The sequence below is a fragment of the Octopus sinensis genome, linkage group LG2 (assembly GCF_006345805.1).
Source record: "Octopus sinensis linkage group LG2, ASM634580v1, whole genome shotgun sequence".
Taxonomy (NCBI): domain Eukaryota; kingdom Metazoa; phylum Mollusca; class Cephalopoda; order Octopoda; family Octopodidae; genus Octopus; species Octopus sinensis.
In genome coordinates, this window is record NC_042998.1 from 190258325 (window position 1) to 190285774 (window position 27450).

At 34.4% G+C, this 27450-nt stretch overlaps 1 protein-coding gene and 1 long non-coding RNA gene across 5 annotated transcripts in view; both read right to left on the reverse strand.

Annotated features, from left to right (window-relative positions):
- LOC115227813 (dynamin-1) overlaps positions 1-27450 on the reverse strand; it is a 143605-nt gene that overhangs the window by 24015 nt on the left and 92140 nt on the right. For 3 of the 4 annotated variants that reach the window (XM_036500590.1, XM_029798545.2, XM_029798554.2), the window contains exons 15-18: positions 4683-4809; positions 4133-4279; positions 2675-2734; positions 902-1089 (exon numbers count right to left, since the gene is read on the reverse strand). In XM_036500590.1, the coding sequence (XP_036356483.1) occupies positions 902-1089; positions 2675-2734; positions 4133-4279; positions 4683-4809 (522 nt within the window). Of the gene's footprint in view, positions 1-901; positions 1090-2674; positions 2735-4132; positions 4280-4682; positions 4810-15251; positions 15359-27450 lie in introns of all 4 variants that reach the window. The other variant, XM_029798547.2, reaches the window with a different exon arrangement.
- LOC118762158 lies at positions 24582-26756 on the reverse strand. Its single transcript, XR_004997934.1, has 2 exons — positions 24976-26756; positions 24582-24891 (listed from the first exon to the last, which is right to left on the reverse strand). It is a non-coding gene; the product is annotated as an uncharacterized LOC118762158 (long non-coding RNA).

A 27450-nucleotide genomic window follows, 5' to 3' on the forward strand; every position in this document is an offset into this window, starting at 1 on the left:
CTAACAAATTTCACTCACAAGGCATTTGTCATTTTGAGGTTATTGTAAAAGACACTTGCCCAAAGTGTCATAGTGAGATTATTTCTGAAACTAGTTGTGCAGCTGCCTTGTGGATCACACAGCCATGTCTCCCTCTCTCTGAAAGAGATAGATCAGATCAAAATGATCTATTACTGGTAAGTGTGTAAACCTGCACTACCTATCCATGACTGAATAATTTGCAACTAAATTGGCAGAGCCACTCTTGGTTCTCATCCTGTTTTGTGGAGGATGTATGGACATCTAAGACCAAAACCAATATCTGTCAAGAAGAATAGATGAACTCAACAGGGAGGCAATAGCCATGCATTAAATCTACAAACTGAGTAAAGGCCCCATTAAAGTTTTGTAGTCTAGCATTGTTGACTCTTAGTAACCCCTACAATTGGCTGTTTCTCTCAGACATACTTGCTTTGCTTTTCCTCTAAGTTAAGGGAGACCCAGGTGAGAAAAAATTCTTGATAATTGCAATGGCCACCTAAGTTAAATTCCAAAAACTACTCTAAAACATAGTAGGACCTTGTCATTATTCTTACCCTTTAACATAAAGAACATTAGAGATGTATCTTCAGAAATGTATAAAATATTCCATGCCATTATAAGAAAGAAATGGCTTCAAGCCAGCAGTAAAGAAAATATAGCTGAAAGAATATAGAGAAAATTAGAGAAAGAGGAAAATTTGCACATTCAAAAGTAGCCAGCATAATAAAAAAAAGAGTTTAGTTCCTTTGCGTTTTTTTGTGTTTTTTTTTTGTTAGTATTTATGGAATCAGAAGATTTTGTTTAGTACAATATGAAAAAAATGCCAAATAGAACAGGAAGCAAAGATGTCGATTAGAGAGAATGGAATAGCTTTACATACCTAGAGGGTCCATTCTCTGCTCTTTCTGCACGCAACCAATCATTGTCTACAGGTGGAGGGAGTGGAGTAGTCACTGTACTAGTGGTCACTTCACTAATTATATTCAATGCTTCTTTGGTAGCATGATACATGCGCAGAATTTCTTCTCTTCTCATGGCCTCTTCAGAGGATTCTTCCATTAAAGTATTCTAATAGATACAGAAACAAAAATTTCTCTTATACTCTTTTAAATGTAAATAAAATTAATAAGAATATGGTGGAATACAGGAAGAAATAGAATAGTTGTGTAGCAGCAACCAGTCATCATCATTGTATGTAAGTGATATATATTTGAAGAGAAAGAAAGCAAATTAATTTAGTGGTTTAAAAATATTTTTCTTATCAATAATTCTTATCTCTTAAAAAAATATTACAATTTCTCTTCAGTGTCTTTGAGATTTTTCACAAAATTTTCATTTACTTTCTACGATATACATATATGAGCACTACTGGTCTTGATGATGAAATTTCGTGTAGAACCAGGAAGGATAGTAAATACTTTTGGTAGGCTTGACAAGCATCTCTGGTCAAACCATATTATATATTTCCAAATTAAAGTTAGAGTTTATAGCATGTGTGTTCTGCCATCATTGCTCCATGGAAGTGAGACATGGGTTGTTTATCATAGGCATTTAAGGCATTTGGAATTGTATCATCAATATTGTCTTAGGAAAATTCTAGGCCATCAGTGATGTGGAGGTACTTGAGAGAAGTGGTAATAGGAGTATAGAATCGATGATTCTGCAAAGTCGTTTGAGGTGGGGGGGGGTGGACATCTGGTGAGAATTAATGGTGAAAGACTTTCTACACAACTTTTGTATGGTGAGCTGGAAGATGGTTGGAGGCCAGCACATAAACCCAAAATGTGGTCCAAGGACCGCCTCAGAACTGCTCTGACACAGTCAGAAATTTCAGTTGTTGATTGAGAAAGAAAGGCACAAGGCCAAGATAGATGGAGGAAAAGAGTGCATAGTGGTTGTTTGAAGTTTGAAAAAGAGAGAGAATAAAACACAAGAAGATCAAGAGAAGGCTTAGAAAGAATGAACCTGTGGAAAATGAGGGAATTTTGTTTTTTTATGTGTGTGATTCATGGGAGGAAATGCTTGAGTCATGCAGGCCTGGTCAGCCACCAGAGAAGTGACTGGAAATAACCCCTTGTAAATTGTGACATGGCTATTGTTCACAACAGAACATGTGCAACTTGTGGGAAAGGTGTGCCTTTCAGTTGGAGAATTGAAAAGGCTGGTCAAAAGACTTTGTGGCACCTGTTTCCCCTGCCAACCAGCACAGCTGTGTATTATGCAATAGAATGTGCAAATCTTTGGCCGGGCTCAAGAGTCATACAAGGGTCTCACTTTGCATCATAAATGACTAATTTCAATGATTCTTTTTAGAAATGGCTTTGCTCGTATACGAGAAAGCAGCTACTATATATATATTGAGTTTCTTGTAGTATGGTCAAAATCAAAATATGACTCCAAAATTCCAGGTAGAACAAAATAAATAGTTGTGTAACCGTTGCAGCTCACTGTCCCTCTTTCTCTCACCCAATATCAATCAGCTACCTCATGCAGGTGTTTAGCAGACAAACACAAACACACAATAACATGTATGATTGATATAATAAGATACTCTGACAAATACTTGTAAAAATTCAAAGCCTCATTTTCAAAGTCAATTGTAAAATGCAAACTTTAGAGCAGATTTCTATAAAAGTTTGTGAATAATATTTACCTGATCAGCAGACGCATACAACTGAGCCAACATTTCTCCACCACTTATAAAATCTTTCACCTGGAATGAATCAAAACAAAAGACAATTAAAGCAATTTTATTTTTATTTTTCATCCATTCTTGTATCAGAATGAAAATTAAATAAATAAAGACAATCTAACAATCTTCCATTCCAACTCCACAACTATTATGATAAATTGTAACACAAGAACAAGGCAAAACATTTACAGGGAGGGATGCAGTTGATTTAACCATCAATTCTGGTGCTTGACTGGTTCTTGTTTTATCAACCTCAGAATGATCAAAAGCATACATTTTATCAGGCACTCTACTGATACTGCTATCCACTGCTCTCACTGCAACCATCTTCAGAAGGTACACTTTAATAGTTGCACTATTGAATACCTCCACTTGGTCTTTGAGTAACTTTAGCATAGCTTTTTTACTCCATTACAGATATTCAAACCAAATTCCCTGTTCCCTCTGCACTCATATTCTTCTTATAATAATAATAATAATAAACATTGTGTACAGTGCCCAGGTGCACTACAACTCATCGAAAGTGTATATATAATCAGGTGTAGTTTCGACGGATTTCGGAAAGCATGAGGGCCTTAAAGGATGCAGTGTCATGGCAGTCAACAACTGACGCAGGCAGTTTATTCCAGTCATTAACCTACAAATGTTCAAACTAAACATCACTACACCAATCCCAACACCCTGATGGGAGTTCATACAAATCCCATGTAGCTTCACCTCCTACACTGGATATCTTATAAAAGTAATAAAAATAACAACATTGACACAAAACCACAAATCTAAAGTGGAGAAATATAACCTATTTAACAGGCCTCAGTACATGATTGGTACCGCATCCTATCAACTGCGGGATGAAAGGAAAAGACTTGTTTGGTGGTATTTGAAATCAGAACTGAAAGAACACAGCATAAGGCATTCAATCTAGCCCACTCCCAATCGGCCACTAAACTGTTATAATTCATCATCATCATCATCGTCGTTTAACGTCCGTTTTCCGCGCTAGCACGGGTTGGACGGTTCGACCGGGGTCTGGGAAGCCAGGGGCTGCTCCAGGCTCCAGTCTGATCTGGCAGAGTTTCTACGGCTGGATGCCCTCCCTAACGCCAACCACTCCGCAAGTGTAGTGGGTGCTTTTTACGTGCCACCCGCACAGGTGTCAGGGGGGGTGGGTCCGGCATTGTCCACGATCGGTTGGAGCTTTTAATGTGCCAGCGGCACGGAAGCCAGCCAAGGTGGCACTGGCAACGTTCGGATGGTGCTTTTTATGTGCCACCGGCACAGAAGCCAGTCGGGGTGGCGCTGGCATCGGCCACGTTCGGATGGTGCTTTTTATGTGCCACCGGCACAGAAGCCAGTCAAATTGTAAGCAATAAATAAATGAAATTAGTGAGTATTATAAGTACCAAAATCTATACTTACATCATTTACTATTAGATGCATAATAGTTTTTGGAACCAAATCCCGATGTGTTTTGTAAACTAATCTCATGTAGGAATCTACTAAATTTCTGATGGTCTCCACTTGTCGCTCCAGCTGAGGATCCATGGATGTATTGTCATCTTTTGACTAAAACAATAAAGATAGTAAATAACAATAAAATAGGTAAAAAAAAATAAATAAAGTTCCATTGTTTAATTTTGAATGTTATTGTTATGAAAAACTAAGTGTAAAGTAAATTTAAGATAAAATTTAATTTTAAAAAATAAGAGGAAAGGAGAGGTATAAAACTGAGATGATATAATTTCTATTTTTCTTTTACTGAACAAAATAACATTTTCATAGTAAAATACAAATATAGATAAAGAGAGAATACCAAACTCATTCCCTATGGATACCGTATTAATTACAACGAGTGGCTTGTAAACGTATCTAACGAGCGAAAGTGTTCTCACTCACATGTGTGCAATAAAACCTAATTTGAATATCTACCTTATTTTCTTTCAAAAAGGTAAAAGAATAAAACGGTTACCTCATCACCCTTATCTTGGGCTTTCTCTGGGTAAACACCAGCTCGTAGGAATGATGCCTTCCAACTGTCTATTTCTTCTTGACTTTCAGCAGACAATTCTAGCTGCTTATAGTCTTTGTACACATTCCTATAATGCAAACAACAAAAGCAATTAAAATATTTTTCTATTAAATGTGAAATTTATTAATGAATTACTTTTAAAAAATTTCCTGAAAAGGAAAAAAAAATTTTTAATATTTACTAAGATTTACTAAAATAGCTGACATAAGTGAGTGGGTTAGTAATATTGGTTGCAAATTTTGGCACAAGGCCAGCAATTTCTTGGGAGTGGAGTAAGTCAATTACATTAACCCCAGTGTTCAACTGGTATTTATTTTATTGACCCTCAAAGGATGAAAATGCAAAGTCGACCTCAACTGCATTCGAACTCAGAACATAAAGTCAGAAGAAATGTTGCAATGCAATTTTTCCAGCATGGTAATGATTCTGTCTGTTCATTACCTTAAAACAGGTTAGTAATATTAAAACTAAATACAATAGGTAATTAACATGTTTAAATGAATAAATGTTTACAAATGACGAATGCTCTTGAGAAATAGGGTTAAGTATGATATAATTAACAAACTGCATAGAAGCATCTTAACAATTTGCAGCATCAAGATCTCTTCTAAATGAAATTTTCCGCTTGATTTGCAGTTTGGACATGTGATTACAGGTTGATCAATTTCTGAGTAACACAGATCATCACATATTTGTAATAAGTAACGATGATGATGATGATGATTCATTTGACTAAAATCAAGTTTGTAGAGAACAGTGTTTCCTCAAGATACATGTTTGTAACAATATATAAACAACCAGAGCGTCGGATGCGGGGTCACTCCGAAAAGCTCTATCTGCGACGATTTCATCTCAATCGAAGGAGCGGGGCTTTCTCCATCCGGATTGCAGATCCGTGGAATAAGCTGCCGGACAAGATAGTGAAGGTGCCGACGACCGCTCGGTTCAAAGTCTCTTTTGACCAGAAATGGCCTGAACTCTTTGCATGAACACCACCCTGTACATAACTCCATGTCCCCTTACATGGCCTTGCTTTTTGGTTTTTGAGCCAAAAAATTAACTTAACTATCTCTTGACACCAGTAATTTAAATGTACAGACTGTCTTTTAGATATTGTGTTTAGAAAAAAGAACTACAGTTAAACTGTAAGTTACATTTGTATCTACAAGTTAAAAACTACCTAAAACTTATCATAAATTTCAATTTCTCTAAATGCCTTTGACTTTTGCATCATCATCATTAAATAATTTATTAAAATTATTTATTTTCAATAAATAAATATTACGAAGAGAAGTTTACCAAACTGATTATTTCTTGTATAGATTTATAGGAAAGGAGAAAACTCTGTAATGTTCATTTCTGAATGAAGAATATGTATATAATAACTGGTTTTAAATTACTATTCAGATATCTAACGAAAGATAATTGAATATATTTCAATGTTATATTCTTCATTAGTCTCTTCTGCTTTTAGTAACAATGTTTGCTTCAGTTCTTTTTATTAAACAATTATCACTTTTAGCTGATAAACAACAATCAACCACAACTTATTCAACAGTCTCCTTTCATTCTCTGAACCACCTGTCGTTTCTCTGGCAGACACTAATTTAAGATCATTTTTTAAAACAAAGCTATGCTGGTAAATAAAATACTTTTCTTATTTTTAGAAACATTTTCCCAGAGAGGACAGAGCCTTATTTGAAAGCAAAAATTCAGCTAAACATGGAATAGCCTCTAGAAAACTGCAACAAGTACAAATTGGATTTCACCATAATTATTCATTATCAAAATATTCTCTACTAAGAAATCTACAATTCTTAGCTAACACTTCAAATGATATACTCACTTTGATATACAAATCATAGTCATTTTAAAACATATCTCTATCTTCCCTTAAAACACTAAGGCTCATATATAATGATATGGATTTTAGGTATAAGTCACATACACCAGATTTCTTTGGTTTTTATCTCCACTTATTTAGAGGAGGAAGGGAAGTACACATGAACTTTTACAGAGCCTTCTAAACTAGTGGAAAGGAAGAGCTTATCCTCAGATTAGGTGCAGGAGTGGCTGTGTGGTAAGTAGCTTGCTTACTGACTACATGGTTCCGGCTTCAGTCCCACTGCATGGCACCTTGGGCAAGTATTTTCTACTATAGCCTCGGGCCAACCAAAGCCTAATGAATGGATTTGGTAGACAGAAACTGAAGGAAGCCCACGTATATATGTGTGTCTGTGTTTGTTCACCCACTATTGCTTGACAACCATTGTTGGTGTGTTTATGTCCCCGTAACTTAGCAGTTTGGCAAAAGAGACTGATAGAATAAGTACTAGGCTTACAAAGAATAAGTCATAGGATTGATTTGTTCAACTAAAGGCAGTGCTCCAGCATGGCCACAGTCAAATGACTGAAACAAATAAAATTTTAAAAAAAACCTAACCCAAAAGAAAAGCCTGCAACAGAATGTAAGCTGCTAAAGGCCACACAGTGACAAAATAGTGATATTTTACTAGACAATGGATCGAGTTTACTATACAAAAAGAAAATCAGTTCCTAATTATGGGTTTCCACATAACCCACATGGTTTTGGTCCACCCAAGGCTATGATAGAAGACCCTTGCTCAAAGTGCTGCATGGCAGGATTTGTTTGAACCCCCCTTTGCTTGCGAAGACCTGTTGGGGCAAGTGAAATCGAAATCGAAATTGAACCAATCCTATGACTGGCACCCGGCAGATGCCAGGACCCCTGGACTGGTGGTACGTAAAAAGCACTATCCGAATCGTGGCCGATGCCAGCGCCACCTCGACTGGCTTCCGCGCCGGTGGCATGTAAAAAGCACCATCCGAATCGTGGCCGAAGCCAGTGCTGCCTCGACTGGCTTCCGTGCCGGTGGCACGTAAAATGCATCAATCCGACCATGGCCGATGCCAGCCTCGCCTGGCACCTGTGCAGGTGGCACGTAAAAAGCACCCACTACACTCATGGAGTGGTTGGCGTTAGGAAGGGCATCCAGCTGTAGAAACACTGCCGGATCAGACTGGAGCCTGGTGCAGCCTTCTGGCTTCCCAGATCCCCGGTCGAACCGTCCAACCCATGCTAGCATGGAGAACGGACGTTAAACGATGATGATGATGATATTCCAGCCAATAATATCAGTTAAATCTTTTTCCTGTTTTCTTTATTCATGCTTCATATAATTAAAACGGATATCTTTGTTTTAAAGTTGTAACTGGTATAAATTATTTCAACCATTTACTTCCTCAAAATAATACATATGTAATTCATTAAGCAGCAATAAGTGGTTTTAGTAACTTTACTATTTGTTATGACCAAATATGGAGATGTTCAAAGATATTTATAAATTTGAAAATCACGTGAAAGCCGGCCTTCAGTATTGACTTTCAACATTCCCAATGTGATAAGATATTCCAGTAAATTGTGTTCTAATTGGGATACTATACCAACAGAGGCTATTTCTTGTTTTTACTAACTTTTCATTTTCACTATATTCTATTCAGACTAATTAATGATATATCAAATGAACAGCAAAATTAGATCATGGAAACGGATCTAATTACATTAGACATGGTAATGATACTGAAAATGCTGTTACAATTTTGGATTAGAATTTATTAATGTGACATTTTGTCATGAAAACAAATGATCAATACTTTTGTGAAACACAACACAGAAGGACAAGCCAGGCAAACAGCTTGCAAAAATAGGGGTAAAAAGGAAACAATTAGAACTTTACAACACCCATGATATAGGATAAGGCAAATACGTGAGCATTTTAAATGTCCAAGTGCAAATGACTTAGGATATAAAACATTAAAATGTCTAATCCAGTTCATGCATGTGTCTTCAGATATTTGTACAATGCTTACACATTGCATAAGTAAATAAATAAATGAAAGTAAATTGTCATTTCAGAGGCTTAAAATTTCTATCACTTCAATATCAGCAGAATTGAAATGAATTTTACTGCTTCAATTGTTAGTTTTTCAGTTTTGTTTGTTACTAGACACAATTTATATTTAACTTTACGACATGAAGCCAATGTAAATATAAAACAATTACATAACATCCAATGCAAAGATCTACATAAATTGTCTATATAAACTAGCTATGCAACTAATACATGTAATAGCTGTGAATAGTAAAATCAATAAATGAGATTAACATACCAACTATGTGCTAAAAAGAATGAAATATTTAAAAATACAAGCTTTGGTACAATAAATTGATGTATAAAGACACCATCTTGAATTTTAAAGCAGATGCAAAATGCTGATATTAAAAAGAGAACAAAGCAAATTTATATATTATAAAAATCATTTGAGCTATTTACACATCTTTTTTAAATCATAATCAGAACAACTGGAAAATTCACATCGCAGTCCCCTTAAGAAATCTTTGACTAAATGCTTCCAATGGATAAAGCTATATTAACATAAGTTTCAAGTTTAACCCTTTAGTGTTCACATTATTCTGCCAAAATTAATGCTTTTTCATCCAAATTGTTTTGAACTAATCATACATTATCTTGTAGCTATGAGATTTTGATGAGGTGCTGTTAATTTTTCAAACGATATTGTAGGGTTGGTGTGAGAAACCAGATCTGGCCAATTTGACCATAAAACAGGCAGAATACTTTGGCCGGATATGGCCGGTTTAAATGCTAAAGGGTTAAAGACTAATAGAAGTACCACAATGACATAAATGGAAATAAGTCAATGTAAGTATAAAATAAGATGTGTAAATACTCAAACAACTTTATTATCAAAATCTAAAAAAGAAATGGAAAATACAATTTATACAGTATTAGCTGAAAAATATAATATATATATATGTGTGTGTGCATTGTTTTATTTATTTATTTTGTTTGGACTGAAGAAAGTAGCTGTGCACATGGCCTCTGCATACCATGTGAGACCCATGAGATTGATGCAGGTAATGCTTTTGAACTCCACATTGACAGCTCCAGGAAAAACATTCCAGAGAGGAAATACTAAGAATAATAGATGATCAGGGTTGAGAGAAGGGTACAGTATAAGTGACACAAGGAAGAAAAAAAAAGAGAGTTAAGAAGCTAGAGGGGAAATGACATAAGATCAGCCAACTGCAGGTAGTGGTAGAAAAGGCAGAGTTACAAGACAGCATATGTAAGGCCAGAGTTTGGAATATGCTCACAATGGTTTCATGCCAATCAGTTGGATGGTTGTATTTTTGAGATGTATGTGCGCAAGACAAGACAATCTTAGAGCACACCAGAGTTAACAATGTGTAAATAAGAGTTCCATTAGCACACACATCAGTGGTGCTGACAAGACGTTTTAGATCCAAGATAGATAGATGGGGGCTTGTAGGCTGCATTACTAAGAAATCTGGTGAGCCAGATATAGTCAATGTTTTGCTGATATCAAATGCAATAACACTCAACATCATTTCAAGTCCACTTTCCAGGCTATGTGTTCAACTGGTTGTTATGATTCAAGTCAGTTCTTAATCAGAGTTACTGATCTTCTAAATAGGATCAGATTTCTATGGCTGGATGATGTCCTTCCTAATACCAGTTATTTTAAAGTGTACTACTTCCCTTTTATCATGGCACTAGCAATACTGAGATTATCTTATACCCTGCAAGACACAGATCCACTTTATGTTATCCCCATTTGTCCATGGTAATGTAACCAGTAGAGTGTACAGGACAAAGAGTGGTTGTAGATGAACTCAGTTCAGTGGGAGAAAAAAAAAGGATGAAATAAAAAACAGCGATTGGAGAGATAGTGTGGAAGAGAGATAAATGGAAGTGGTAGTGCAAGAGGAGCAATGAAGAGAGGGAGAAATGGCAAAGGATAAATAGGAGAAAGGTGCAAATGACAGTTACATGCTGGCAAGTGAAAGACAGCAAGTGTCTTGAAAATACAGCCCCACATGTGAGTGACATACAGTAGGTCGCAAGTCATTAAGGGAGACTTTGAAATGTTAGAAGAAAATGTTTGCAAATGACTATCGCCATTGAGCTGCTGACGGTAGGAAAGATAAGATGATAGTTGGAATAGTCAGAAGAGTAGACAATCTTGAGAACAGGTAGCAGTGCAACAATTTTCAAAAATCAGAATAGATTTCTGTGGAGAGAGAGAAATTGAAAATTTCAGTAGCTCATATAGTATGTGTGTGTGTGTATGTATAAGCATGCATATAAATCGTTATCAGCATCCTTTATATTTCCTACATTGTCATGTATCTTCTATACCCTATTTTCCAAGTGTCTCAGTCCTGTATCAACTGGGGCATCCAATTTTCTGACAGTCATTTCACTACTGCTTTAGTGCATCTCTGTTTTATCCTCAGAACTGATGTGAATATTAACAAACACTCAGAAAACTCAGTATTGAGAACAGTTGTCAATGTTAGCCATGTAGAAGCTGGCCTTCCATACTGACCATCAGTATTCACATCATCCCTCTCATAGTTGAGATTGTTTCTTCATCATCATCATTTAACGTCCGTTTTCCATGTTAGCATGGGTTGGACGGTTCGACCGGGATCTGGGAAGCCAGGAGGCTGCACCAGGCTCCAGTCTGATCTGGCAGTGTTTCTACAGCTGGATGCCCTTCCTAACGCCAACCACTCCGTGAGTGTAGTGGGTGCTTTTTATGTGCCACTGGCACAGGTGCCAGGCGAGGCTGGCAACGGCCACGATTAGTTGGTGCTTTTTACGTGCCACCGGCACGGATGCCAGTCAAGGCGGCGCTGGCATCAGCCATGTTCGGATAGTGCTTTTTACATGCCACTGGCACAGGGATCACAACAACAATTTCCATTGATTTTTGATGTTGATGAAATTGACTCAATACGTCTCTTCTTCTTCCATCTTCTAAACTCACTAATTTAAGTTCCCCATTCAACAGATCTGTGCCTATAACTATTTCTTGTCTATTTCTGTATTTTCCAGCTGGCGTCATGTAAAAAGCAGTTCCAGACTAATTACGTAACTAAGAGAACTTAGGTTCCTGCAAATGCAGTGAAGCAATCCAATGCAATTCCTGCAAACAGCAAATGCCAAATTCTTTACATTATAAAACTCTTGTATTTTTACGATTGAATTTCTTATGTACATTGATATTAGCTAGTCTAATACTAATTATATGCAAGTATACATACACACAAGTTGTCCAGCACACTATGAGAGAATGAGAGAATGAAGCATGAATATAATCATTTTAAAAGAAAATTCTTGCTATATAACATCTTAAAAATGTAAGACAAGAAATAAGGCAATATCAAAATTTTGTACAGAAATTATAATGAATATATTTAAAAAATCAGTTTAGAATAAACCTTGGAATAAACAAATGTATAATAGAAATCTGGATTCTGTATTTCCTGGGTTACATGGTAGAAATGATACTACAGGGACTTCAATTTAATTTAATCATTCAGATTAATTTAATCATTCAGTAAACATTAAAAACAAATAGATTTGTATCAAGTGAGACAAATCTATTCTGCTCATAAAAGATATCTTTTAATGTTATCTTGTCTGAAGAAGAATGCATTGGCCATAAGCTGTAGAAACCTCTTTGATATGAAGAGATCCTGAAGTCTATAAAATTTGTATTATCAACATAGAACTGGTCGTTTCAAATGAATATTTGACAGAGATGAAATATTAGAATACAGAATTATTAAGTAATTGTGGTCATTAATATACATAATAAAAGAAATAAAAGAATACACAAAGATGATACAAGTGGATGTTCAGCTCAAAAACAAAACAAAAAATATCCAGATCTGAATATTTTCTGACAGACAAATGAATTCTTAAATGTAGAGTAGGATGATAGTAATTAAAGAAAATATTCTGTAGACATTGTAGAAAGAATAGTTACCTGCAGCTGAAAACTTATTTAAACACTAAACAGAAAGCCAAGTGTCTTGAATGCAACTTCATTAATTTTATGAATACAAATGCTTCAAGAGATACCAGAAATCCAAACAAGGAAGATACTTTAAGTAAAAAATATTTCTGAAGTGCCAGATTTTTTATTATGTGCTATTCTAGGAACTATTAATGTTGTCTTTTGTGCCTGTATATATCAGAGAATATTTGGTTAGTTTAATCTCCAGGCATCCTCAGGAGCACCATACTTATAATTTGCATTGCATACGGTCAAGCTAGTCCTATTGTACTTATTTCAGAGATCTAAATAATAACACTTATATGGTGAGGAAAAGAAAATCTTAACGAAAAGACTATGGCAGTAGGCTGCATTTAGAGGTCCTAGGTGAATTCGTCTACAACAATTTATATATGTGTGGCTATATTTATGTGTGTGGTTGTATGTATGTGTGTGTGTGTGATTGTATGTGTGGTAGTAGATGACTTGTAGACATATTTGTGCCAGATACACCATTTAAATTCAGAAGCTTTATTTCTGCCGACAAGATTTCCATGTTCATAATCACTAAGCAAATACTGCTACAAATATCCCAAAATTACACCAATAATTGCTCCCATAAAGCAGAGCAGCCCCCAATATATGGACATATATATACATCAAATGTGACTCCTGGTACATACTTAAGCCAGAACATGCAGTTTTAACAATCAAAGGCACATAAAGAAGAGTACAAATAATATGCAAATGTACTCTCTTTCCAGCTGTCTCCCATCAAAATGAAAACATTAAATCATATGTTTTGTTATGTGCATCCATTTCTATATCGTATGCATTCATGCAGAAAATGCCACTAATACAATTGTAAATATAAGGCATTCAAAGACAACTGGCAATTTTAATTAGTTCAAAACAATGCAGTTGATAGAGAAAAATTAGATTAAAGATTCAAAATATTCAAGTTGTCAAGAAATATTTGCATTTTACTTTCCAAGATTGTTGATCCATGTCATAGGACAATGAAGTTCAACATTAATAGAGTAGATGGATATATTTATTTATATATATATATATATATATATATATATATATATATATATATATATGTGTGTGTGTGTATATATATGTGTATATGTATATATATATATATATATATGTATGCATATACATGTATATATATGTATGTATATATGTGTATGTATGTATATACATATATATATATGTATGTATATATGTGTATGTATGTATATACATATATATATATATGTATGTATATATGTGTATGTATGTATATATATATATATGTATGTATATATGTGTATGTATGTATATACATATATATATGTATGTATATATGTGTATGTATGTATATACATATATATATATATGTATGTGTATATATATATGTGCATATATGTATGTATATACATATATATATATACGTATGTGTATATATATATGTGTATATATGTATATACATATATATATACGTATGTGTATATATATATGTGTATATATGTATATATATATATATATATACACACACATATATATATATACATATGTATATATATACACACACACACATATATATATATACACATATATATATGCATACGTATATAAATAAAAAATATATATGCACCCCTTTAAAGCCTAGCCAGGCTCAGGGGCCCAGTTTCAATGGCGTATGTGTTCCCCAGCTGGATGGGACACCAGTCCATCGCAGCATTACTCATTTTTGCCAGCTGAGTGGACTGGAGCAACATGAAATGAAGTGTTTTGCTCAAGAACACAACGGGTCGCCCAGTCCACGAATTGAAACCACAATCTTACAATCATGATGCTGACACCCTAACCACTAAGCCACACGCCTCCACACATGTATATACATATGCGTGTGTGTGTGTGTATATATATATATATATATAATATATATATATATATATAAACATATGTATATATGAGACTAGTTGTTATTAGCAGTGAAAAATTGCTACATGTGAACAGTAGAAGGTACACATGGCAGCAGATGAAAAAGAGCAGAATAACCAGGGATGTCAGATCTCAAGATATCAGTTACCACAAACAGCATTACAGATTCGAGAGTGATCAAAGAGTGTACTGATGACTTGTACAACTTATACCACATGGAAAACCAAATAAAATAATTATCATAATAATGGCAATAATGACGATGATGAATGAAAGAATTCTCAATCTAAATGAATTAAAAGAATGACAATTATTTTCAGGTTCATTTGTTTTAGTAGATTGAACCAATGCATTTGAGCATGAAGCAACAGTAATGATATCTGTAACATGAAAGCAAGAACAATCAAGAAATAATTAGATGATTAAAACTTGTTACAAATTCAACACCAATTTATAACCCAGAAAATACAACATACAAATCAGTGTAATTTAAAAGTATTGATTAAAAATTTTAATTAGCAGAAATATAAGAGACGGCTGAATATCTCTTGTATAAGTTTCATCATATTAGTTTATGCAATAGATTAAATAATAATAATAATAATATAATAATAATAGCAAGGTGTAGCAAAAGTAAAGAAAATTTAGAATACTCTTACCTACCTGCTCAAGGTACTATATATGGCAAACATATGTTTGTGTAAAAATGAGTCTTCGAGGTCACGCAGCATCATACCATCTAAAGGAATTAAATATTTCTTGTCCTTCTCCTACAGCCAACACACCAGGAGAAAATAGGAGGCACAGATCAAATGACTAGTTTACCAGAACATGATTAATAAACATAGCAGAAGACAGAAGATTCATTGTTTGTTAGAATATGAGCGTATGAGTATATGTTGTAGATTATATGAGAAGTGAGTGTGAGTGAAGCCTTTGAGAGGTTTTAGGTCAGCACAAGAAAATAATTTACAACCCTCTCCATGAATTTATCAGGTCTAATCCTAGAAAACTAAGTAGATAAAGGATTTTTAAGCGAAGACTAGTCAGGTAATTTTCTTCAAGAAGATACTAAACCATTATCAAAACAAAAGAAACCAATGTGACAAACTTCTAGGGAACTAAATTAATTTGAAAAATTATTTGTTTTATACTTGGTATTCCAGACACACAAAAGGTTATATAGTTTGTTGAAAGGAATATATTTGAATGGCAAGAAATAAAAATTACTGATACACACACCACACAACACCACACACACAGAAAAAAAAAATTATATATCATCTTTGAAGTAATGAGCTATCTCTATCTTCTGCCAATAAAATGTTTAAAACTTTAAAATATTCCATTTTGTGCAGAAGAGAAGAGAAGCAAGTAATTTTAAGATATCACATACCACTCAGCTTCTTATGAATTATCTTCAGCAAATTTTTGACTTTTTTGAGCAAAATTTCTTCTGGTTTATAATTACTAAGAACTTCACAAATATGTTTCCAAAACAAACACACAGATCATTTGTCTGGCATACAATACAATATTAGATAGTCAAAATATCTTTGTCCATATTTTTACTGTTTCTTTTGGAGCTTATCACTTCACACCTAGAAATCTCGTTCACATCTCGTTCAATATTTTAATTATTCCAATGTCCACTTATACAACAAAAATGTCTAAACTGACTGTTGATCTTACATCACAATATTTTCCTTTTACGTAAAATTGCATACAAACAGAAACTAAACGGTAAAAGTTGAAATAAAAATACAGACTAGACATACTACCTAACTGAATAAAGGATAAAGTGATAGCAAGTTTTTGCTATAACATCACAGCAGCATTGTTTTGCAAAACGTCAATACCAAACAATATCTAAAATGAGTAGACTGTTTTAGGAGTTTGACTTCATAAAAGCTTGACATAAGAAGAATTCTTAATGGTAACACTATTATAACAGTGGAATGGCAATCTAAGAACATCTTACATTCCATCATGTATGTGAAAAAGACATTTTTTTTTATGCCAAAATTTAGATTTTGATTTAAAGATTGAACAATTTATTTTGTAACAATAACTGCCACTCCATCAGTTACAACAACAAGGATTTCAGTTGATCGAATCAATGGAACAATGTGCTCATGAAATTAATGTGCAAGTGGCTGAGTGCTCCACAGACATGCATACCCTTAACATAGTTCTCGAGGAGATTCAGCAAGACACAATGTTACAAGGCTGACCCTTTGAAATACAGGTATTATTCATTTATACCAGCTGAATGAACTGGAGCAATGTGAAATAAAGTGTCTTGCTCAAGGACACAACATGTCACCAGGTATCAAACTCATACTCTTACAAACTTGAGCTGAACACCCTAAACACTTAGCCACAGGCCCTCACAACAATTTATTATATATAAATTATGACTACACTGTAGGCTTTCTTGGTCTTTTCATAAAATTATAGTCAAAAATACATAAATATTTTAGATATTTATAGAACTTTTTGTTTTGTTTAAATGAGTCTGATCACATTCTATAAGCTATGTTAAGTCTTCTTTTCTCTACACAGGAAAACTCTGGAAGACAGTTTAGGCAAAGAAAATTGTCTATTTGTATTATCTAAATTTAGAATCCTCAACTTCTTGAGAAATTTTCTCCAATATTTAAATGCTATGTTGTTCTCATATATTTTTCCTTTGTTCTAATTCCAGCATCGTTATCTAAATGTACATATAAAATGCTTTATGACAACCCATTTCAGATAAGTCAGAAATACTTGATATGATAATTAACATAAACTCTACCTGGTTAATAATTTATCATGACAGTTAATGTTTATGTCAACACAGATATCATATGGATTTGGGGTTGTGAGTTCATACTACAATAACACTGTAAGTGATATAGTTCTAAAGGGAAATCAAACTAGAGATATCAAGACACCACAGAAATGCTCAAAAGAAGAGACAGAGAATTCTTTTATTTCTTTGAAAAGAAGCGTAAAATTCTAGTTAACTTCACTGAATATATTAAAGGTTCTTATTTTATCAACACCTGATGTATTTTAAAGTAGATATGGTAAAAATAAATTAAATAACATTTCACATCCTGAAATATATATATATATATATATATATATATAACAATTGCAGCGTGGAAGGTGTTTATAAGCCATTTAAGAAACACACAAAAGCCGTTCGATTCACTTCAACATTTAAGTTTAATTTGTCAAAATATTTTCGTCGCTAAAATCCGCGACCTGTTCACTGACAAAGTCTGTGCTGCACGGACTTTGTCAGTGAACAGGTCACGGATTTTAGCGACGGAAATATTTTGACAAATTAAACTTAAATGTTGAAGTGAATCGAACGGCTTTTGTGTGTTTCTTAAATGGCTTATAAACACCTTCCACGCTGCAATTGTTTTCGTTTCAGCACACGATCTCAGATTAAATTACTTGCTATGCGAGTACATCTCCGTAATATATATATATATATATATATAGAAATTTACTTATTTGAAAGGGGGCACATTCACAAATTATATAGAGGTAATCACACCAAGATACAAAGATAATTTACAAATCAAGGTGAAAATACTTCAAATTCAGACAAATAAATACACTTTATAGTTTCTAACAAAATGACAATTTTTATTCAAGTTATTAAAACATAAAAATGTAGATAATAACAATTAAAGAGTGAGTCATTATTAGATAATTTACTTTCAAATTTCTAGGTACTTTATTAGTTCAAACACACACACACACACATTTTGGTGGAGGTTTTACACAAACAGAATTAAACGTGAGAGGTAACTTTTTCTAAATACACATTTCAAATGTTAATTAGATAGAAATATGAGCTACAATTTTACACCATTTTTTTTCCTATTTTCTGTGTTGCATATAGCTTCCAGAAAGTGTACTTTCTAATTATAATAACTCTATGTGTTATAAACTTTATAAATATCTAATATACAAGGAGATTAATTCAGTTTAGCAGTCACACACAAACACACACACACATATAAAAACTCCTAATTTATAGGTGCAGGGAAAGGTGCATGATTAAGAAGTTCACTCCATAACAACATAGTTTAGGTTCAGCTCCACTGCAGAGCACCCTGGGCAAGTGTCTTCTACTATACTTCAAATCAACCAACATCTCTTGTGATTGAATTCAATAGACAGAAACTTTACAAAGCCTATCATATATAACTTTAAATTTAGCGCACCAAAACGGGGACATGTAAAATAGTAACCACGAGTGTAATAGGTAGAACTGTTTACAAATCTAACTTTGTGCAGACATCCTAGTATGCAGTCCTATAAATTATATTCATCTGGACAGTCGCACCGATGATCTACGAACATTTATGTAAGTAAAATTACGTAATATGTTAATAGTGAAACATGTATGCGAATAATCCATATTTTTATTGCTTTTTTGTTTTTTTGGTTGTTTTGCTAAATTTTTATTGAGAACATTTGTTAGTGGTAAGACCATAGCGGATCTATTTCTAGCATAAGGGTGTCCACATAGTGGTTTCCCTCTAATATGTATATGTGTATATATATATATATATATATAACTTTACATGTGTTTTCCATGCTTGCTTTACTTGGACAGGTCATCACAGTTTGAGCCACTTCCCATGTGGCCTGGTTTCTAAAGCTGCATGCCCCTCCTAAGACTTTACAGGATGTACTGGTGCATTTTCTCATAACACCAGCTCTAGGAAGGTTGAACAGGTCTCAGTGAGACAGGGCTAGTAAGACCTCATAACTCTATACTTTCTCTGCTCATTTAACCAACCGTTTCACAATTTGAACAGTAGATAGGGTTCACTGTACATAGTGTGTATATGTAAAACACAATCACTAACAGTCATGGTCGTCTCAATACAAGTACAACTGTATAGACATACGAATGTTCTAGTTAATATACCCATATACAGACACTCTCTACAAACCTGCTCATGTGTTCACTCAAGGCATCTTTCTGGAGTTTTGTTTTTTTGGAAAAGTAAACAAATACATACACCCTGGTGTGTACTTATTTGCCAGTGTATTCTTGCTATTTTATCTCTACCATAACTTTGCTATTACTTCTATGTATACCAACTTATGTTGTTACTGTCATTTGATAGAGGTGGTGGAATGATGAAATAGTAAAATGGTACCTAAAAAGCCTTGTGGTATTTAATCCATTTTACATTCTGGATTCAAATTCCACTTTGACCAGACTCTACCTTCCATCCCTCAATAAAATAAATACTAGTTATAAACACTGGGGTAAATTCTATCAAATATACCCCCTCTTCAAATTCCTAGTCTTGTGTTAATGTGATAAATCATTGCCATTTGTAAATTCATAGAGCTGCAACTAACTTTCCATTTTATTTCTATACAATGACAATGTGTTGGAATGTATACACGCATGTATTTATACACACATACACACATATATGTACATTCTAAACACCTATTCACACCAACTATTACAGATGGTTTGAGAATAACTTTTAAAATCCCACACAATTTATATGAAAGTTCAACCCTTTATTTAACATTCAAATTACTCTGTGAAATGTAATACTTATTTATTCATGCTGTTTTGAATTAGCCATACATTGTATTATAGTTTCAAAACATCAATGATATGTGTTTATTTATGAACTGACATTATAGGGAGGTGTAAGATACCTGATCAGGACAATTTCAACATTAAGCTGGTAGAATATTTGTGCCTGATATGGCCAATTTAAATGCTAAAGGATTAAGTGACAGCAAAACTCAATTCCAAGTTGTGAGGGAAATTGCAATTCACTTTTTGTCAAATTTCTTGTCACCCAAGTCAACAACCCTAGTTTTAATATTTCCACTTTGAGTTCAGTATCTAGAATTTTGACGATGGAATTTCAGATCCAAAGCATAACAATTCAACATGTTCTTACACCAGTTACATGAATGAAATTCTAATTGTTTTTTTTTTAATACTTCTCTGAAGATGTACAGAGTGGAGAAACCATGAAGCTGTGATATATGTAAATATTTCCTAAACTTCAGTATCATGTATGACGCAGATGAAGGAAATATCTACACCTAAATAGGATACCAGTTTATCACATCTAACATACCAGATGATCTAAACCATTTCCTGAAGTCTAAGTGAATTGAGGCAATGTAGAGTGAACTGCTATACTCAAAAACACAAGAAAGATTCAGTAGATTAAATTGAATTATCTATAAGAGGTAGTCCAAGAAGGTAATAATACCCATGTTGTGCGTGTGTGTGTGTCTATGTCAGCAAATGATGTTAACAGTAGTGAGAAACCTGATTAACAGGTGTGTTCAAACAAAAATACCTTGTATAGTATTTATTCCTTCTATATCGCATTGATAGTAATTTGTAAATATAGTGAAATAATGAGGTCCATTGGAAACATGTAACCAATGATGTTATTGTACACAAAATGCAAATATAAAATTATTATATTCTAAATACATCATATCTGTGCAGCTTAAGCCCAACACATTCCAACAACATTTTGTGTACGAAATCATTAAATATAATAAAAAAAAGACTTATGTCAAGCACAAACTCGGAAATGGTAAATTCAATTTCTTATCAAACTGAGCTTACTTTCTTCATTAGCAAAACTAAGAAACAATATAATTAGATAAAATTAAAACAACTTTATATATCAAGAGATCCAACATTATGAAAATCAGCAGAACAGGAAAACTCAACTTTAAAAAAAAATTCTTGGATAAAAAGGGGATGAAAAATAATGAATATTATTTAAAAGCAAATCCTCATTAGAGTTAAACTACAATAGAGTTAAATTTTAATCACAGTGAACATCGTGTGCAAACACTTGATTTTTATCTGGCAAATGTCAACAAGGCTCAATGTTCCCATCATGCCTTAGTAGTAGCCATTCTACCAATAATGTTGTAATTAACTTTACATATCATGCAATAGGATCAATTTTATGAAACATTCCTGAAATAGTTTTATAGAAAATAGTGGATGCACCTTTGACACTAGCTCACAGAACAACAAGCATCATTTGTATTTAAATGTGTACTACAGAGGTTGGTCAGTTACATAAATCATGTTAGTGTTTAAATCAGCCAAGTAAGTCCTTACTGTAAAAATACCAAGTGCCCAACATCTTATATCAAGAACATACTTGCACTGTTTGATGGATAAAGTGAAGAGAAACCTGAAGCAATGTGGAAGAATGAATATCAAGTTCTAATGAACCATTCCCCCATAGGCAAGGAATCTTGGGAAATGTGTGCATCACCAAACATACAGATGCTGAGAAGAAATAATTTTAGGAAAAAAGACAATTCAACTGTGAAGTATGTGATATCAGTTGTAGGTATCATGTAATTTTTAAGGAGATCAATATTTGCATCTATACTGAAATCTGCATTGTCGTAGTCACAACAACAACGGTCGGTTGATTTATTGATGGTACATCACTTCCAAACGCTCTCTCTCACACACACATATACACTATCAATACTCCAAGAAAGAAAATGGACTGGTTTAACTTCCAGAACTACTTCACACACCTACACATACAGATATACAGTGGGGGTGGGGAGAAACATTCATGTAGAAAAAAATTTGTAATAATACACTTGTAGTGTCAAGTTGTCAAACAGAGAACTGATTACAACGATCAAGTAGAATACAAAACACATTTTAATTGTAGGTGTGTATTTTACTAACACTTCAACCTCCCTCATCATCATCATCATTCAAAAATACCCACTGTATATTACTTAGCAGTGTAATTAGACATACTAAATAATAGAGACAATAGATGTGTCTAAAGTTACAAAAAAATATTCAATATTTCTGTCAGGTTAATTTTTTGAGACAATTTAAATTCAAATAGTTATCACATCCAATATTCTATTGAATGTGTGTATATGTGTTTGTGTGTGTGTGTGTGTGTGTGTGTGTGCATGCATGCACGCACAAGCCACATGTGAGTGTGCAACATTATTCTATTTCATAAAAATTGAAATAGACACATTGATCTGATTTTGTTGTTTTATCACCAAATTAAATAGATCAATATTATATTCTTGTTGAACAAATATTTCTGGTACTTTGCCAATATGTCAACAGACAGGAAGACCAATGATATATTGAGAAAAAAATTGAATATAGTACTGTATATAGTACTGAATATGAAGCAAAGATGCAGATACTTGGACTAATTGAGAATGACTGCATCAAAAACAGATGATCGGCCAAATTAGTGCACTTCTGGCACTGGCTGTTCAAACAATGAACTTCATCACGATTATCATTTTACATCTGCTTTCCATACCTCCATGTTTTTGATGGGTTGTCATTGTCCAAGCCAGTTCTTATTTGGAGTTACTATGCTCCTAGTCATATCAGAGGAATGTACCTAGCTCTTATGCTTTATTTGACATGGTTTATACTCCTGGCTGACCTTCCTAGCAACATCTACTTTACAAAGAGTACAGGGAACATTTTATCATGGTGTTGCAGCCACTAATAAGAACAATTTCTTATTTGGCTAGTATACTTGATTCAAACTAATTTCACACTAGTTTTGAAAAACAAGGGTTCTGGCCATACATTTTGTATAATAATGAATGAAAGTCTCACTCTCACATGCCTGCATGAGCGAGAGTGAAACTTTTCATTCAGAAAATCGTGGTTTTAAAAGTATAGCTCCAACCAAAATTAGAAATTCAGAAAACACTGATAAGATTCTATACTAAACAATAAATAGGAAAGTATATTCTCATTATACTTATTGGTAACCCCAAAATGATTTGAACATGCACACTCATGATGTGAAAGTTTCATACAATATTTCAATATTTTCTAGATCCTTTTTCAACAATTTTTCATACTACCACCTGAACTTCTTTTACTATTACACAAACAACAGCACTGCCACTAGCATCTTTTGAAAGAACAGCATCTCTGATGTACCTAAGCGGATAGTAAACAAAGAATTAACTTGGATCCTGACAACCCATATAACTCAAGGATGGATGGCAAGTAGATGTACCAACAACAACTACTGTAATATCAGCAACAGCAGTATGATTGTTAAAACTGTTCACAGTAACAACAGAAGTACACTGGACAAAACAGCTAAGAAAATGGACATGCTACTGACAGTTTTTAAACTGGAAGTCTTTTCTACCATTCCACATATACCATCATTGTTTTACAACTACATTCCATGCAAACACGGGTTGAATGGGTTGCCACAGTCCAAGTCAGTTCTTATTCAGAGTAACTGCCCTCCCTCCTGGCTTGATTGGAAGACTACAGCTTAATTAAATGTTCTACTTTTATTTCTATGGATGGATACCTTTCTTAACAGTAACCATTATATTATTGCATTATATTCTCATCATCATCATCGTTTAACTTCCATGTCCCATGCTGGCATGAGTAAGACAATGTGACAGGATCTGACAAAACTGAGGACTGCATCATGCTCCAAATGCTAACTCACATGTCCCATGAAACCATAGACCTGCACCTACAAAGTTTCTGCCTGATGAGATAGGCTCGTTTGACAAGCCTACAAAACAAAGTTGCAAGCTGCTATCAAATCAATATATATAGTATATGCAGTTGTTCATGCTTGCAAACCTCTTCTATTCAGACCCACTAATGCTACTTTACCCAAGTGTAAAGTTAGCTTAGCACCAGTCTTGCCACAGGTAATACTGTCACAACACAAGAAGCCAAAAACGAATACTACAAAGCATCTCAATGCTCTAACAATTCTACCAATTCCATTGCCCTTCTTTGGCACTTCATTTAAGAATCCCAAACAAGTGAAAGGCAATGGTACCTTAAATTCAGAGTGCAGAGAGTTAGAACAAGTGCTATGAGGTATTCTATCTCCCACTATAGCAACTCTGCCAAACTGCCACCTTACACAACTGTGAAATAGAAGTGGACCCTTTTTTTTTTTTTACTTTTCTTGTCAGTCAAATTGGTGTTGGCAGAGTTATGTGCCTTGCTTAATAGCACAATGCAATAGTTTCAGTTAAGACTTAAATCATGCAGTTAGTGGTTCAGCACAGAATCCTTACAACCACTGTAGAAATAGAACTTAAGTATTTTATTTTTTAAGGGTCTCTATGTATGAAAACTTAATATTCAATATTCCACGAACTGGGTGTCTGGCAAGCACATGTACCAAAACTTTTTGCCTTTGGACTCCACTTGCCCCTCATCTCTTAGATTGGTATCTTCCTGTCTGTATTGACAGTGCTTTCTGTTTCCCTCTGAACTCTGAAGTTCCCCTGGGGTTGGTTTCATTCCTAATTTTCCTTCCTTCAATGACCAATACACCACCAGATCCAACAAGGCCATTTTTATGCAGATGACATGACCTTTCAGTCTTCTCTAACTTTCCCAGTCATGCATCATCTGCATGGTCCCTAGACACTTTGCACCAAACCTGCATTAATTTCATAAATAGAGATCTTGAGAGCATCCTTCAGTGGTGCCATGCCAACTTTGTCCCTTTTAAGAGCAAAATAAAAATTGAGGAATATTAAGAAAATACCACCTCACCACATCAAATCAGTTGCAGCTAGAGCCCTCAGTCACTCCAAATGCTGGAGCCACACATTGCCGAAGATCTCTTCTGGCAAAAGCATTGTTTTAGCATAGCTAGGACTATATCCATAAAATTGGCAATTTTCTTCAGGGTCAGAAATTATTTCACTTTACAAAATGTAAGTACTACTCCCACATCTGGAATTGTGCTGCAGCAATGAACATAGACAATTTGGACCACATCCAGAGAAGAGTCACTTAACTGACTGACAATCACTCATGAACATGCTCCAACCATAGGACCACAGGACATACTGTCTCCTGTTTGTCTTTTCTATTGCTACAATAATGGCCCCCATTTCTCAGAACTGGCTGAACTGAAATGTCTGCCATTCAGTTACCCCTGTCCCATTCAGCCTTCCACTTCTCAACACTCTTGCTGTACCCATCCCTACTAGCCCCACATAAACCACTTTAAGCAGTCCTTCCTATGCAAAAAAACTGGCTCTCTGGAACTGTCACTTTGCTCATGTGTTACTATGTTCACTTGCAACAGTTTAAATGGAACATTAACACTGTTAAGCTCACCAATTTTGGAGGTTACAAGTATTGTTTGCCCCTCCGAACTCAGCAAGGAAAATAAAAGTTATTCCTGAGTCTTCAAACTCAAAATGGTTACTATTAATTGTGCTCTGTAGAGTGTAACACATCTATACTAGTGGGACAATTATTTCTACAGAGAAAGATACGCTATTTAGGATATTTCATAACTTTGGACTATCTCATATCATTTGCAGGACTCAAAATATCCCTTTTGTAATACATGGTTTAACTCTTTTGTGGTCTGCTTCTGAGCAAAGCACATAACTCAGTCTCCCTCAATGTACATACTTTCTCATATATAGCATTATATGAATAGTAGAGTGTTATTTGTCAAATGATGAGTAACTTAAGAAGTATACTTTTACCAATATGGGTAATATCAAGAAATATGACATCCATACAATAAGAATTTAACTTTTTATCAAATTTCTTGGTGCTCATACGAAATGATGAAACAAATTCTAGTTTTCATAAGAATAGTATTTATTACCTTAAAATCTCATAACTCCTCCCGTAACTATTCGGTCATTTATTCCTCCCTTCTGCCTCCTACCACCAAGTCTTGTATATGCACTCATCCTGCACCTCTTATAGTAACTGTCTCTCTATATCATTCTTTTACTTTCTCTCTCCTTCTCTTGCTATACAAGCAGGACTGGACTGGAGAAATCAACCAACCAGCATTTATATTGACTATTTTGTACAGATAATTTTTTTTTCCTGCTCCTACACTTGCCTTAAAATTGTTTATAAACATTCTGTGAAATATATTTATATCTCTTATTTATTATTATTTTTATTATTTTGAGTGTAAAAGGTGTGTTTTATACACAGTACACAGTAAACAAGACCCTCAGGTATGTAGACGTTAATGTAAATGCTTAATAATTACCCCCAACACTTGAACCAACATCATCATCATCATCATCATCATGCTAGCATGGGTTAGACAGTTCAATTGGGGTCTGTGAAGCCAGAAGGCTGCATCAGGCCCAGTCTGATCTGGCAGTGTTTCTACGGCTGGATGCCCTTCCTAACGCCAACCACTCCGTGAGTGTAGTGGGTGCTTTTTATGTGCCACCCGCACAGGTGCCAGCAGAGCTGGCAAACGGCCACGGACGGATGGTGCTTTTTACGTGCCACCGGCACGGGGGCCAACATACATACTATAAACTGAAATATAACAACTGTGTCAAAAAAAATGTATGTTCAATTGGTAATTGTACTTGACTATGACTATTAGTAATTGTACTTGACTGTGACATACATCTCTGAGAACTTTAAAGCATGATCTGAAAATTAACATCAACAAGACAGAAGCACACGTTCAGACAAACCGCAAATCTTCAAGGATAGAAGTTATCAAAATATGGAGTTGAAATGTAGATAAACATGACCCAGTTCCCATATTATGCTCATGCAATCAGCCGTAATGCTCATTTGGATGAAGAGATATGAAGAGGAAGATGATAGCAATCACAGCCCCACATTTGGAAAGAGTAGTTGTACCTTCACCCTTGCTGAGTAGGGTGTGGTATCACAGATGTAAATAAGGAGGGGAAAAATCAAGGACTACATCATACAAAGCCACAGAATTGTCATGAAGATATTTTGACTTGATTAAGTCAAAGACCACTGCTATCCAGAATAAAGCTAGACTTCAGC